The sequence below is a fragment of the Mytilus edulis genome, chromosome 9, assembly GCF_963676685.1.
Source record: "Mytilus edulis chromosome 9, xbMytEdul2.2, whole genome shotgun sequence".
Lineage (NCBI taxonomy): Eukaryota > Metazoa > Mollusca > Bivalvia > Mytilida > Mytilidae > Mytilus > Mytilus edulis.
Genome location: NC_092352.1, coordinates 26,927,688 through 26,942,619, shown reverse-complemented (window position 1 = coordinate 26,942,619; position 14,932 = coordinate 26,927,688). Strand labels below are relative to the sequence as shown.

At 31.8% G+C, this 14,932-nt stretch overlaps 1 protein-coding gene across 2 annotated transcripts in view; it reads left to right on the top strand.

Annotated features, from left to right (window-relative positions):
- Positions 1-1,776, top strand: part of LOC139487933 (sodium/hydrogen exchanger 9B2-like) — a 38,093-nt gene extending 36,317 nt beyond the window's left edge. For both annotated transcript variants that reach the window (XM_071273172.1, XM_071273173.1), the window contains exons 9-10: positions 354-490; positions 864-1,776. In XM_071273172.1, coding sequence (XP_071129273.1) covers positions 354-490; positions 864-1,103 — 377 coding nt within the window. In that variant the 3' untranslated portion in view covers positions 1,104-1,776. The remainder of the gene's footprint in view (positions 1-353; positions 491-863) is intronic.
- The last annotated feature ends 13,156 nt before the right edge of the window (positions 1,777-14,932 follow it).

The window sequence follows — 14,932 nt, the reverse complement described above, 5'->3', positions numbered from 1 at the left end:
TGAAAATGATAAGAAATCCTTTATAGAAAACAAAGAAAAAGAAGATTTGGGACCAAATTGGCCGTATGGTGAAATATATTTGAAACTTTCTCAAATTTTAAGAATTAAATGTAAAATGTATGAACAAAGCTATTTTGTGAACAAAGCTATTTTAGTTCAGTAAAAATCTTAAACATCTTAGATAAGCAAATTATTTAGTGCATGATTTATATTTCCTAGTATAGCTTAAATCTTTATATGAGAAACCTTTGTAAATGCCAAGAAACATTAACAGCACAAATTAAGTTTATAACACAATTAATTATATATTTTTTGTTCTCCAACCATATTTTAATTTGTTTAATTTTCTTCAGGTTTGGGAATGGCAACTCTTTCCATTGGTATGGTAGTTAGATTGGTCGTATCATTCCTAGCTGTATTTAAATCTGGTCTAAACTTCAAAGAAATGTTATTTATTCCATTTGCATGGTTCCCAAAAGCAACAGTTCAGGTAAGGAGATATTTACATAGTGCATTTATAATGTTGTTAATTTTGTGAAAATTATTTCATATACTTTTAATGACAGAAAATGCTAGTCCTTCTTAAACACTGCTGTAAAAATCAATACAGCAAAAGGTTATAAACACTCCATTAAAACAAACTGACATTAACAAAACTGTATCTGAGATTACCCACAAAGAACTCTGTTCTATGGGTATCTCTTCCACCTTCTAAAAAACATACTCGTACCTAGTCTTATAACCAAGTGCTTTTATTTTGCGAAAATTTATTGGTTCTTTTTAGCAGAATAGTCCAAAACTTTATATGGATGAGAAGATTGTATTGATATTTTTTATGAACAATTTTGACTTTGTGATTTCAGGCTGCTATTGGAGGTGTAGCACTTGATGCCGCCAGAAGGAAAGGAGATGCCACATTAGAAGCATATGGAGAGATCATTCTTACAATGGCTGTCTTATCAATTATCATAACAGCACCAATTGGTGCAATAGCTATTGCCATCACAGGACCAAGGTTATTGAAAAGGACTGTAAAAGACAAAGAATATGACGAGGAAGATGTGCAGAACACTGATGAACAGGCAGAAATCACCAAAGTTTAACATTAATTGTAGTCATTTCATCATTTATAAATATGTTAGCATATCATTTGTGAATAAATACCTCACTATTTTATATTAAGAATTGTTTTATGTTATTGTATATTTGTCTTAATTTACATGATAAACTAGATAAAAGATTATGTGGTAAATATTTTTCTCAGCTTTTTGCCGATTTCAGTCATTTACAAATATTTCATATCTAACAAACCATTCCTTATTAAGATTATGATATGTTATTCAATTTCATAAAATAATGATCAAAGGTTTTATTGGAACAGTTTCAGTGACCTTTTCTTTCTTTTTTTCAAGACATTATAGGGTTTTTGAACCTCATTACATCAATATTCTTAGTCTGTTTTCTAGACATATTGAAGGGGAAGTAATTATGTTTTCTAGACTTATTGTAGGGGAAGTAATTACAAGATTAGAATGAAACTTATCATAAAATGTACAAACACAATGTTGATATTGACATTAACTCTCTATTACTGAATCAGATTTTACTTCTTGATAACTTTAAAGGAGGGGAGAGGGAAGTAATTTATATTTTTAACAAGTATTATTATGAAAAATAGATATTTTTTTATAAACTAAAAGACAGTTTTTAAATGTTCCTATAGTCTAGTCATATTGTGATTGTGGATATTACTGAAAATAAAAACATTTGATAATACATATTTGCTTGCCAATTTCTTTTAAGAGCTTAGATATAAATGACGATATATAAATAAAAATGAGAAGATACAGTATGATTGCAAATGAGACAATCACAAGAGACCAAACGACATACGAGTTAACAACTTTAGGTGACTGTACAAACTTAAAAAATTAGAAGAACACATACAGCATAGTCAACTATAAAAGGCCCTGAAATAAATAATTGGAAAACAATTTCAAATGAGAAAACTAACATTTCCAGATTTAATTATAAATAATGAATGACAAAAAAAAACACCAACAAATGATTTACAGCAACAAGGACAAGTACTGAATTACAGGCTCCTGACTTAGGACAGGCATGTACAGAATGTTGTGGGGTGTAAACTAGTTTGCTGGATTTAAACCCTCCCCCTAACCTGGGACAGTGGTAAAACAGTACAACATAAGAACAAACTATAAAAATCAATTGAACAGGGCTTTACTCATCTGATCAATAAAAAGCTGAAAAACAACTCACAAAAACACAGACCAGATAAAGAAGGGAATTTAATCTAACAATTTATCATTACATTCCACTGTACCAAAAGTCAAAAATTGCTCTGACATCAAATGTATATTTCAGGGACTGATTGAATGCAACTAGTCCCCAAAAGAGGATGTCAGACAATATAATCATCACACTATAACTGAAAAATATCAGCACCAATTCACTGGGATTAAAGGGAGAAGGCAGAAATTAATTGTCTAAATGCAAAAACTGTTTTTCTGTGAAAAGTAAGACAAAACACTAGTCTAATCATTATACAGTATATTACAACAAGAGTGCACATGCTGAAATGTCTCACCTTCTTTACTAATCATTGATATTATGTTGATAGTCCTAAATATAAAGCTTTACTACAACTATCACTTAAACTTAACATGTTCTAAGGAAATGAGGTCAAGGTCATATAAACCAAACAAGAAATACATGCACACCTTACAAACATTCAATACACTAAATATAGTTGACCTCTTGCTTATAGTTTCTAAGAAGCTGACCTAACCAAGTTCAAAATTGTGGTCAAGGTCAAATAACACATGCGTGACTGACATGTACATTATAAAATATTTCCGTACACCAAATATAATTGACCTATTGCATATAGTATCAGAAAAAAAGACCAAAACTGAAAAAACTTAACTTTGACCCCTGAACCATGAAAATAAGGTCAAGGTCAGATGACATGACATGTACACCTTACAATCATTCCATTCACCAAATAATAATAATACTTTATTCAGAAGCAATACAGCTTATAGAATATACAATTTTACAATACTTTTTTGAATGCATCAGTGAAATATAAATACAATAATTATTAATACAAGTACACACCCGTGATATCGCGGGTCCGTGACTGAATTAAAGTACTAGTATATAACTATGCCTAAGCCTTATTTTAGTAATTGGTATTGTCATCTGATAAGTCATGTCGATTATAAGATACACAGTTTTCTCTGCTTTCAAATCTTTCTGTTTGAACCCGTCGACCTGGAACTCATCAGTTATTGGAAATATTAATTATTTGGAAAACAAAAGGTCCTGGCTATCCAGGAATGGAGTATTTTTTAATCAACAGCATTGTCCTATATTAGTTATCTTAGAAAGTCTTGCTGATTGCTGAATAAAACTACAACAGGGAATAATTTGACAATGATTGAATTTAGTAGTGTCAGTCCTTTGATTATGACCCGTGTATATAGCAAAACCCTAAATACACCGTTTGGTGGTGCGCCTGTCAAATGCGAAACGTACAGATCAGGTAATAGCTGAATATACTATTTGTATCGGTATCGGATTCGACCCGGAACTTATTAATTATTGGCAATATTAATTATGCTGAAAACAAAAGGGTCTAGAGTGGTGTAATTTTTAATCTACACCATTGTCCTATATTAGTTATATATAGAGTTGAATTCTTTGATTTTTCGTTTTTACCCGATGACGGCTGACAAATTGGACCTCGTAATTTTAGTATTATAGATAGTAGACCTATTGCATATAGTATAAGAATAAAATGTTTTGCAGAGGTCAAACCCTGAACAGTTGGGGCAGGTATGGACACAACATTCAAGCTTGAACGAATGTGGTCTAAGTACTTACAAATTTTAAATTGGATATTTACCTTTTATGGTCCAATATTCAAAATCTAAATACATGCTTAGATTCAGCATATCAAAGAACCCCAATTTTTGATGAAAAATAACCAAATTTTAATTTTAAACCCTTTTGACCTCAAAGGGGCCCAAAATCATAAATCTAAATACATGGTTATATTTGCAGAAACCCATATATTCAATTTTAACAAGGAATTATTTGAATCTGGAATAATTTTGAATTCAAGAAAATTGATGAGAAATTTATGATGAAAACTAACCCAACTAACCATGCGCGCATGACTAATGGTGGTTAGTTAGTTCATACTGAAATGATAGTGAAAGTAAAATTAACCTTAGCCATGCGTGCAAAGCTAACCCTATTTAGTTAGGTTAGTTTTCATCATACATTTCTAATCAATTTTCCAGAATTCAAAATTATTCCAGATTCAAATAATTCATTGTTTTTTTGTTAAAATCAAACAAAGTTTAATTTTGGACCAACTTGAAAACAGGGCTCATAATCAAAAATCTAAATACATGTTTAGATTCAGCATTTCAAAGAACCCCAAGAAATCATTTTTTGTGAAAATCAAACTACCAGGTAAGTTTAATATTGGACCCTTTGGGGAATTTAACCTTAAACTCAATCCCAACCTTCCCTTTTGTTATATGGAACCTTGTGGTACAATGTCAGAGAGATCCATACACTTACACAAAAGTTATTGTGTGGAAACAAGAAAAATGCTTGTTTTTGGCCCTTTTTTTACCCTTAATTCCTTAACTGTTGGCCCTATAACCCCTAAATTGAATCTTAACCTTTTACTTGTGGTATCAAACATTGTGGTACAATTTTAGAGCAATCGAAATATCTATACACAAGTTATTATCCTGAAACTAGAATAATGCATGTTTCCGGCCCCTTTTGGCCCCCTAATACCTAAACAGTTAGGACCATCGTCCCCAAAATCAATCCCAACTTTCCTTTTGTGGTATTGAACCTTTTTTAAAAATTACAAAGAAATCCATTTACTTAAACTAAAGTTATTATTATTAAAGTCTTTAGACGACCATGCAGACAACTACGAGGATAGGATACCATTATACGATCCAAAATTTTTTTTGCTGTCTTATAAAAACAGACCAAAACACATAGACTTAACTATAACCACTGAACCATAAAAATGAGGTCTAGTTCAGATGACACCTGCCAGTTGAACATGTACACATTACAGTCCTTCCATACACCAAATATACTAGACCTATTGCTTATATTGTCTGAGATGGACTTAACCACCAAAACTTAACTTTGTTCACTGATCTTGAAATGAGGTCCAGGTCAAGTGAAAACTGTCTGACGGGCATGAGTACATTGCATGGTACCCACATACCAAATCTAGTTATCGTATTACTAATAATAAGAGAGAAATTAACATTACAAATTATTTTTTTAAGTAGTCAATGGCCATGTGACAGACAAAAACTTCATAACATGAGGCATCTCTATACAAAAGTATGAAGCATCCAGGTCTACCACCTTCTAAATTATAATGCTTTTAAAGTTAGCTTACACAACCTCTGCCGCCAAATCACTATCCCGATGTCAAGCTTTCTGCTGCAAAAGTCGCAAGCTCCACAAAAACAGTTGAATACAGAACAGAAAACTGTTTTTTCCATGTAATATGTAATATCAAAGGCCATATAAGGTAAAACAAACATCTCTAGGTAAATCTTAATGAAACTCATTTGAGGTTAGTATTTACTTATTAAACCAGATGCTCCACAGGACGACATCAGAGGTTGTACCCTGAACAGTGGGGCATGTATGGACACAACATTCAAGCTGGATAGCTCTAAATTTGGATTGTGATTAAATAGTTAACACAGCATAGGTTTCTGACACAGAATGCATGTAGTCTAATAAACTTAAAAACATTTTTTTTTGCTTTTGAGCAATACACTATGCTGCTGGATATTAAACCTTCACTTTCCCTTATTCCAAAAATAATCTCAATTCAAATTTCTAATGGAGTTACAATAACTACTCATTTTAATACATCATAAAATATTAAAATACAAGAGTGCACACGCTGATATGTCTTGCCTTCTAAACTAATCATTGATATTATGTTGATAGTCCTAAGTATAAAGCTAAGCTTTATTACAACTGTCATATAAACTTAACATTCACCAAAGTAACTACACAAAGACCAATGAACCTTGAAAATGAGGTCAAGGTCAGATGAACCATGCCAGGCAGACATGTACAGCTAACAATGCTTCTATACAACATATTATATAGTTGACCCATTACTTATAGTTGAAGAAAAATAGATCAAAACGCAAAAACTTAACACTGTGCAATGAGCTGTGAAAATGAGGTCATAGTCAAATAAAACCTGCGCGACTGACATGAAGATCATAAAATATTTCCATAAACCAAATATAGTTGACCTATGGCATATAGTATTAGATAAAAAGACCAAATCTCAAAAACTTAACTTTGACCACTGAACCATGAAAATGAGGTCAAAGTCACATGGCATCTGCCCGCTAGACATGTACACCTTGCAATCATTCCATACAACAAATATAGTAGACCTATTGCATATAGTATGAGAAAAACAGACCAAAACACAACCAGGTGCTCCGCAGGGCGCAGCTTTATACGACCGCAGAGGTCGAACCCTGAACAGTTGGGGCAAGTATGGACAAAACATTCAAGCGTGATACAGCTCTGAATTTGGATTGTGATCAAATTTTTGACATTACATGGGTTTTTTTACACAAAACAAATGTCAAGATTTTACAAATCAATTAAAGATTTCTTCTTATTTAAATCTAAAATTAAATAGTTGACACAGCATAGGTTTCTGACACAGAATGAATGTGGTCTAATGAACTTAAAAGTTTTTTTTTGCCTTTGAGCAATTCACTATGCTGTTGAATATTAATCCTCTCAAAAAAATGTTTGAAGAAATTTTCTTTTTATTTATGAAATCTGAAATGAGAAAAATTTAACCCCCCCCCCCCCTTTTTTCACATCCCCGTTTCCCTTTTTCCAAAACTGATATCAATTCAAATTTCTAATGGAGTTTGCAACAATAACTACTCTTTTAAATACATCATAAAATATTAAAATGTAAAATAAAGTGCTTGTTATCACTGAATGGTAAAGATTGGTTGGTAGTAAAAGTGAATATACATTGTTTATTGTATAAAACAATAAAAAAAACTTCATCAGCAACATTTTATATTGGCAAATTTCCAATGAAGTTATTTACATAAAGTTATTGGCAAATAAAAATAGAAAATGACATCATAGTCATGTCTGGCAAATTTCCAACATACATTATCTAAAACATTTTAGATAAGATAAGGAAAAAAAGCTTCATCAGCAACATTTTATATTGGCAAATTTCCAATAAAGTTATTTACATAAAGTTATTGGCAAATAAAAATAGAAAATGACATCATAGTCATGTCTGGCAAATTTCCAACATATATTATCAACTACTATTCTATACAAAGAAAGATAACTCCAATTGAAAATTAATTGCTATTGCACAATATTGTGCAATTAGATATTTCTTGCTATTGTGCAATACTGTGCAATTGAAAATTTCTTGCTATTGCACAATACTTGATATGGAATCCTGATTTGGACCAACTTGAAAACTGGGCCCATAATCAAAAATCAAAGTACATATTTAGATAAAGCATATCAAATAAGCCCAAGAATTCAATTTTTGTTAAAATCAAACTTAGTTTAATTTGGACCCTTTGGACCTTAATGTAGACCAATTTGAAAACTGGACCAAAAATTAAGAATCTACATACACAGTTAGATTTGGCATATCAAAGAACCCATTTATTAAATTTTTGAAGAAATCAAACAAAGTTTAATTTTGGACCCCCATTTGGACCAACTTGAAAACTAGGCCAATAATTAAAAATCTAAGTACATTTTTAAATTCAGCATATCAAAGAACCCCAAGGATTCAATTTTTGTTAAAATCAAACTAAGTTTAATTTTGGACCCTTTGGACCTTAATGTAGACCAATTTGAAAACGGGACCAAAAATTAAGAATCTACATACATAGTTAGATTCGGCATATCAAAGAACCCCAATTATTCAATTTTTGATGAAATCACACAAAGTTCAATTTGGGACCCTTTGGGCCCCTTATTCCTAAACTGTTAGGACCAAAACTCCCAAAATCAAACCCAACCTTCCTTTTATGGTCATAAACCTTGTGTTTAAATTTCATAGATTTCTATTTACTTATACTAAAGTTATGGTGCAAAAACCAAAAATAATGCTTAATAGGGCCCCTTTTTGGCCCCTAATTCATAAACTGTTGTGACCTCAACTCCAAAAATCAATCCCAACCTTCCTTTTGTGGTCATAAACCTTGTGCTAAAATTTCATTGATTTCTATTTACTTATACTAAAGTTATTGTGCGAAAACCAAGAATAATGCTTATTTGGGCCCTTTTTTGGCCCTTAATTCCTAAACTGTTGGAACCAAAACCCCCAAAATCAATCCCAACCTTCCTTTTGTGGTCATAAACCTTGTGTCAAAATTTCATAGATTTCGATTCACTTAAACTAAAGTTATAGTGCGAAAACCAAGAAAATGCTTATTTGGGCCCTTTTTGGCCCCTAATTCCTAAAATGTTGGGACCAAAACTCCCAAAATCAATACCAACCTTCCTTTTGTGGTCATAAACCTTGTGTTTAAATTTCATAGATTTCCATTCACTTTTACTAAAGTTAGAGTGCGAAAACTAAAAGTATTCGGACGCCGGACGACGACGACGACGACGACGACGCCGACGACGACGACGATGACGACGCCGACGCCAACGTGATAGCAATATACGACGAAAAATTTTTCAAATTTTGCGGTCGTATAAAAATTTAACTATAACCACTGAACCATGAAAATGAGGTCAAAGTCAAATGACATCTGCCGGCTAGACATGTACACCTTACAATCATTCCATACAACAAATATAGTAGACCTATTGCATATAGTATGAGAAAAACAGACCAAAACACAAAAATTTAACTATAACAACTGAACCATGAAAATGAGGTCATGGTCAAATAAAACCTGCGCGACTGACATGAAGATCATAAAATATTTCCATACACCAAATATAGTAGACCTATTGCATATAGTATGAGAAAAACAGACCAAAACACAAAAATTTAACTTTGACCACTGAACCATGAAAATGAGGTCAAAGTCAAATGACATCTGCCGGCTAGACATGTACACCTTACAATCATTCCATACAACAAATATAGTAGACCTATTGCATATAGTATGAGAAAAACAGACCAAAACACAAAAATTTAACTATAACCACTGAACCATGAAAATGAGGTCAAGGTAAGATGACACCTGCCAGTTGGACATGTACACCTTACAGTCCTTCCATACACCAATATACTAGCCCTATTGCTTATAGTATCTGAGATATGGACTTGAACACCAAAACTTAACCTTGTTCACTGATCCATGAAATGAGGTTGAGGTCAAGTGAAAACTGTCTGACAGACATGAGGACCTTGCAAGGTACGCACATATCAAATATAGTTATCCTATTACTTATAATAAGAGAGAATTCAACATTACAAAAAATTTGAACTTTTATTTCAAGTGGTCACTGAACCATGAAAATGAGGTCAAGGACATTGGACATGTGACTGACGGAAACTTTGTAAAATGAAGCATCTATATACAAAGTATGAAGCATCCAGGTCTTCCACCTTATAAAGCTTTTAAGAAGTGAGCTAACGCCGCCGCCGTACCTGCCGCCGCCGGATCACTATCCCTATGTTGAGCTTTCTGCAACAAAAGTTGCAGGCTCGACAATAAAATGACATAGTCATGGTTAAAATTAATATTAATTAATAGTAACTTCTAAAAATAATTTAACAGCTAATCATCATTTGTTAATACATAATTTTCAAGCAGTGTAAGGGAGGTAATCAAACATATATTTAACAGTATTCTTGAAATGGAATTGGATTACCACCCTTACACTGCTTTTAAACTATCATAATTGTCCTTTAACCAGAAAAACCTTTGTTTTACCCTTTTTCTGTCCCTAATTGCTAAATGATTTGAGACATAACCCCCATAACCATTCCTTTGTAGTATGGAAATTTGTGGTATAATTTTAGAGAGATTTATACACTTAAACACAAGTTATTGACTGAAACTACACAAATGCTTATTTGGGCCCCTAATTCCTAACCTTTTGGGACCATAACCCCTTAAAACAATCCAAACCTTCCTTTTGTGGACATAAACATTGTGTTAAAATTGTATTGATTTCTATTTACTTATACTAAAGTTATTATCCAGAAACCATGCATCTTCAGATGATGACGCAGACAACGCTGATGTTGCAGATGATGCTGACGACGCAGACAACAACAACATGATTAGCATACTATTGAAACAGCCCTAATACTACCAAAACAACATGTGTCATACTGGTGGTGTCGTACTGGTCATATAAATCACATGATCTATATTGCTGTTCGGCCTGGTCCAATATTTCCAATATGGACTGGCAATGAATCCTGAATTACAAGTAAACATATATTCTGCATGTAATTCAGGATTCATTGCCAGTCTGTATTATACAAATATAGCCTTTGTATGAGGTCGATACAAGGATATATTGACCTGAAAGAAGTATATTGACTGAGGACGAAGTCCGAGGTCGATATACTTCTTTGGGTCGATATATCCTGTATTGACCTCATACAAAGGCTATATTTGTTATATTATTAATTTCTGACCATATTTGTATCAAAATCGTCATTTAGGTTTGTTAAAATTTTATAGATATTACATTGTCTCCTTGACAATAACAAAATATTAGTTGTTATTTCATTTACTTTTTTGTTTTGGACATCTTATGTATTTGAAGATTTTTTTGTCAAATAATCGATCACAGATATCATGTGTTTCAAAACGTTAAACAATATCCTGAAATTCATTACATGACGTCACAAAGTATATTGGTTTTTAGATATTCTAAAAATAACCGTGCAATATGCTTTTTGCAGGTCAATATGCGTTTTGCTATCCGCCGTTTTCTCTCTACCTTCGAAAATATAGTTTAACATCTGACTGTCCCTAAACGAATCAAATTTGTTAAAATATACGAATTAATAATATTAGAAAATATTGGCCCAATATTCACATTTGATGTATGTAATACAGCATTTAGAACAAGTCTATATTGAAATAGTTGGATTACTTCATAAAAGTGTTATGAACTGGTTGTTTCTGTATTGGCACTGGTATAGATTCTTGGTCCGCTGTATTGGCCCTCGAGGCAAACATGTTCAGTTCGGTCAAAATGTTAAAAATTTCTTGCACAGTCTTCTTTTTTTTTTTTATATAGAAGACTTGATATTTGTCAAGTACAAGATACATTTCTAACCATGACATGAACATACAATAGAATCTGAACCTTAAATGTGTCAGAATTTGTCATCTCTTTAGATTATTTTAAAAACTTGATAACAGCATCCACAGACACTTGTCTCAGAAAAATAATTCATATATACCTAAATGCCTTAGAACGTAACTAATGAGTGTCATAAAAATTGTTGTTATATTTCATATATTAACTGAATATTTCATTAAACAAATTAGCTTCATCAGGCGGGTACAGCCATCCAGGTAAAAATTTGGAGGCTGTAAAGGAATTTTTGCAGCTTATTGTACATTACAAATCAAAATAAAAAAATTGGGAATGTGTCAATGGTACACAGATGATGCCCCTGCTTTCATATCATATAAAATGATGAAGGGACATAACTGATGAACGGTCAAAGTGAAGCTACCAAAATTTGTACTTGATCTGTGTTTCGGGTAAAAAATATTGTGTATCAGTTTTATAACATCAAAGCAATCTCAAATTAGAGAACACAAATGATAAATTCAGTAATTTTCCCTTTGGTTAAGGGAAATAACTCTAGAACAATTTAAAGTTACACAACAAAAATTCTAACAACAGTTAGAGAACAAAAACGTTAAAATTCAGCAAATTTTCCATTTGAGAGGGCATAACTTTAGAATGGTCAAAGTGACACAACCAAAATTCAAACCTGATCTGTATTTTGTGGTTATAAGCATTGTGTATACGTTTCATAACAGTTGGTTGAGGCAAACTAAAGTTAGAGAACGGAAATAAAAAATTCAGCAATTATTCTATTTGCAAAGGGACACAACTCTAGAACCATTTGTGTGAAGCCATCAAAATTCAAATTTGATCTGTGTTTTGAAGTAATAAGCATTTTGTATTATAAGTTTCATAACATTTGGTTGAGACAAACTAAAGTTAGAGAACGGAAATAAAAAATTCAGCAATTATTCTATTTGCAAAGGGACACAACTCTAGAACCATTTATGTGAAGCCATCAAAATTCAAATTTAATCTGTGTTTTGAAGTAATAAGCATTTTGTATTATAAGTTTCATAACATTTGGTAGAGGCAAACAAAAGTTAGAGAACAGAAACCAATTTTAGGACATCATACGTATGCACCTACGAACAAGCTAAAAACCTGATGCCCCATGGCTACAGCGTGGGCATAAAATTGTTTTAATTTAGTAGTATGATGTTCAGGTTTTTCTGGATATAAGTGCATGTGATCACACCAATTTAATTAAGGAATAAAATGCTTAAAAAATAAATCCCTCTTTTATTTGTTTAAACCAATCAAATATAGCATATAAAATGTTATAAACATAATAATTTATCACAAAACAGTATAACAAACACATTAAATTTAAATCAAACATTTCTTCAACATTATAAATAACAATGCTTATTCAAGAAGACAAAATCATAAGAACACTTTATTCTCCCTTAAAATTCTGAAATGGCAAACTCATTATTCATCAATTACAAGCATTAAGTTATAATTACATTAGATGTATGTTTCATTATAATACTTCATTCTGATTGGCTAACTGCACATCACTTGTTATTCCGTAGGCAGTTGCATTGTTCAATACAACTTTTCATTCATGATAACACGTGGTCCAACAATAAAGTGCACAGGTGAATCAAATAAAAAAAGATATAAAATTCGTGTGATCATAGCTAACCAGGTGCTCCGCAGGGCGCAGCTTTATACGACCGCAGAGGTCGAACCCTGAACAGTTGGGGCAAGTATGGACAAAACATTCAAGCGTGATACAGCTCTGAATTTGGATTGTGATCAAATTTTTGACATTACATGGTTTTTTTTTACACAAAACAAATGTCAAGATTTTACAAATCAATTAAAGATTTCTTCTTCAAACTTTTTAAATCTAAAATTAAATAGTTGATCATGACACAGCATAGGTTTCTGACACAGAACGAATGTGGTCTAATGAACTTAAAAGTTTTTTTTTGCCTTTGAGCAATTCACTATGCTGTTGAATATTAATCCTCTCAAAAAAATGTTTGAAGAAATTTTCTTTTTATTTATGAAATCTGAAATGAGAAAAATTTAAACCCCCCCCTTTTTTTTTCACATCCCCGTTTCCCTTTTTCCAAAACTGATATCAATTCAAATTTCTAATGGAGTTTGCAACAATAACTACTCTTTTAAATACATCATAAAATATTAAAATGTAAAATAAAGTGCTTGTTATCACTGAATGGTAAAGATTGGTTGGTAGTAAAAGTGAATATACATTGTTTATTGTATAAAACAATAAAAAAAACTTCATCAGCAACATTTTATATTGGCAAATTTCCAATGAAGTTATTTACATAAAGTTATTGGCAAATAAAAATAGAAAATGACATCATAGTCATGTCTGGCAAATGTCCAACATACATTATCTAAAAACATTTTAGATAAGATAAGGAAAAAAAGCTTCATCAGCAACATTTTATATTGGCAAATTTCCAATGAAGTCATTTACATAAAGTTATTGGCAAATAAAAATAGAAAATGACATCATAGTCATGTCTGGCAAATTTCCAACATATATTATCAACTACTATTCTATACAAAGAAAGATAACTCCAATTGAAAATTAATTGCTATTGCACAATATTGTGCAATTAGATATTTCTTGCTATTGTGCAATACTGTGCAATTGAAAATGTCTTGCTATTGCACAATATTTCATATGGAATCCTGATTTGGACCAACTTGAAAACTGGGCCCATAATCAAAAATCAAAGTACATATTTAGATAAAGCATATCAAATAAGCCCAAGAATTTAATTTTTGTTAAAATCAAACTTAGTTTAATTTTGGACCCTTTGGACCTTAATGTAGACCAATTTGAAAACTGGACCAAAAATTAAGAATCTACATACACAGTTAGATTTTGCATATCAAAGAACCCATTTATTCAATTTTTGATGAAATCAAACAAAGTTTAATTTTAGACCCCCATTTGGACCAACTTGAAAACTAGGCCAATAATTAAAAATCTAAGTACATTTTTAAATTCAGCATATCAAAGAACCCCAAGGATTCAATTTTTGTTAAAATCAAACTAAGTTTAATTTTGGACCCTTTGAACCTTAATGTAGACCAATTTGAAAACGGGACCAAAAGTTAAGAATCTACATACATAGTTAGATTCGGCATATCAAAGAACCCCAATTATTCAATTTTTGATGAAATCACACAAAGTTCAATTTTGGACCCTTTGGGCCCCTTATTCCTAAACTGTTAGGACCAAAACTCCCAAAATCAATACCAACCTTCCTTTTGTGGTCATAAACATTGTGTTTAAATTTCATTGATTTCTATTTACTTAAACTAAAGTTATTGTGCGAAAACCTAGAATAATGCTTATTTGGGCCCTTTTTTGGCCCCTAATTCCTAAACTGTAGGAACCAAAACTCCCAAAATCAATCCCAACCTTTCTTTTGTGGTCATAAACCTTGTGTCAAAATTTCATAGATTTCTATTAACTTAAACTAAAGTTATAGTGCGAAAACCAAGAAAATGCTTATTTGGGCCCTTTTTGGCC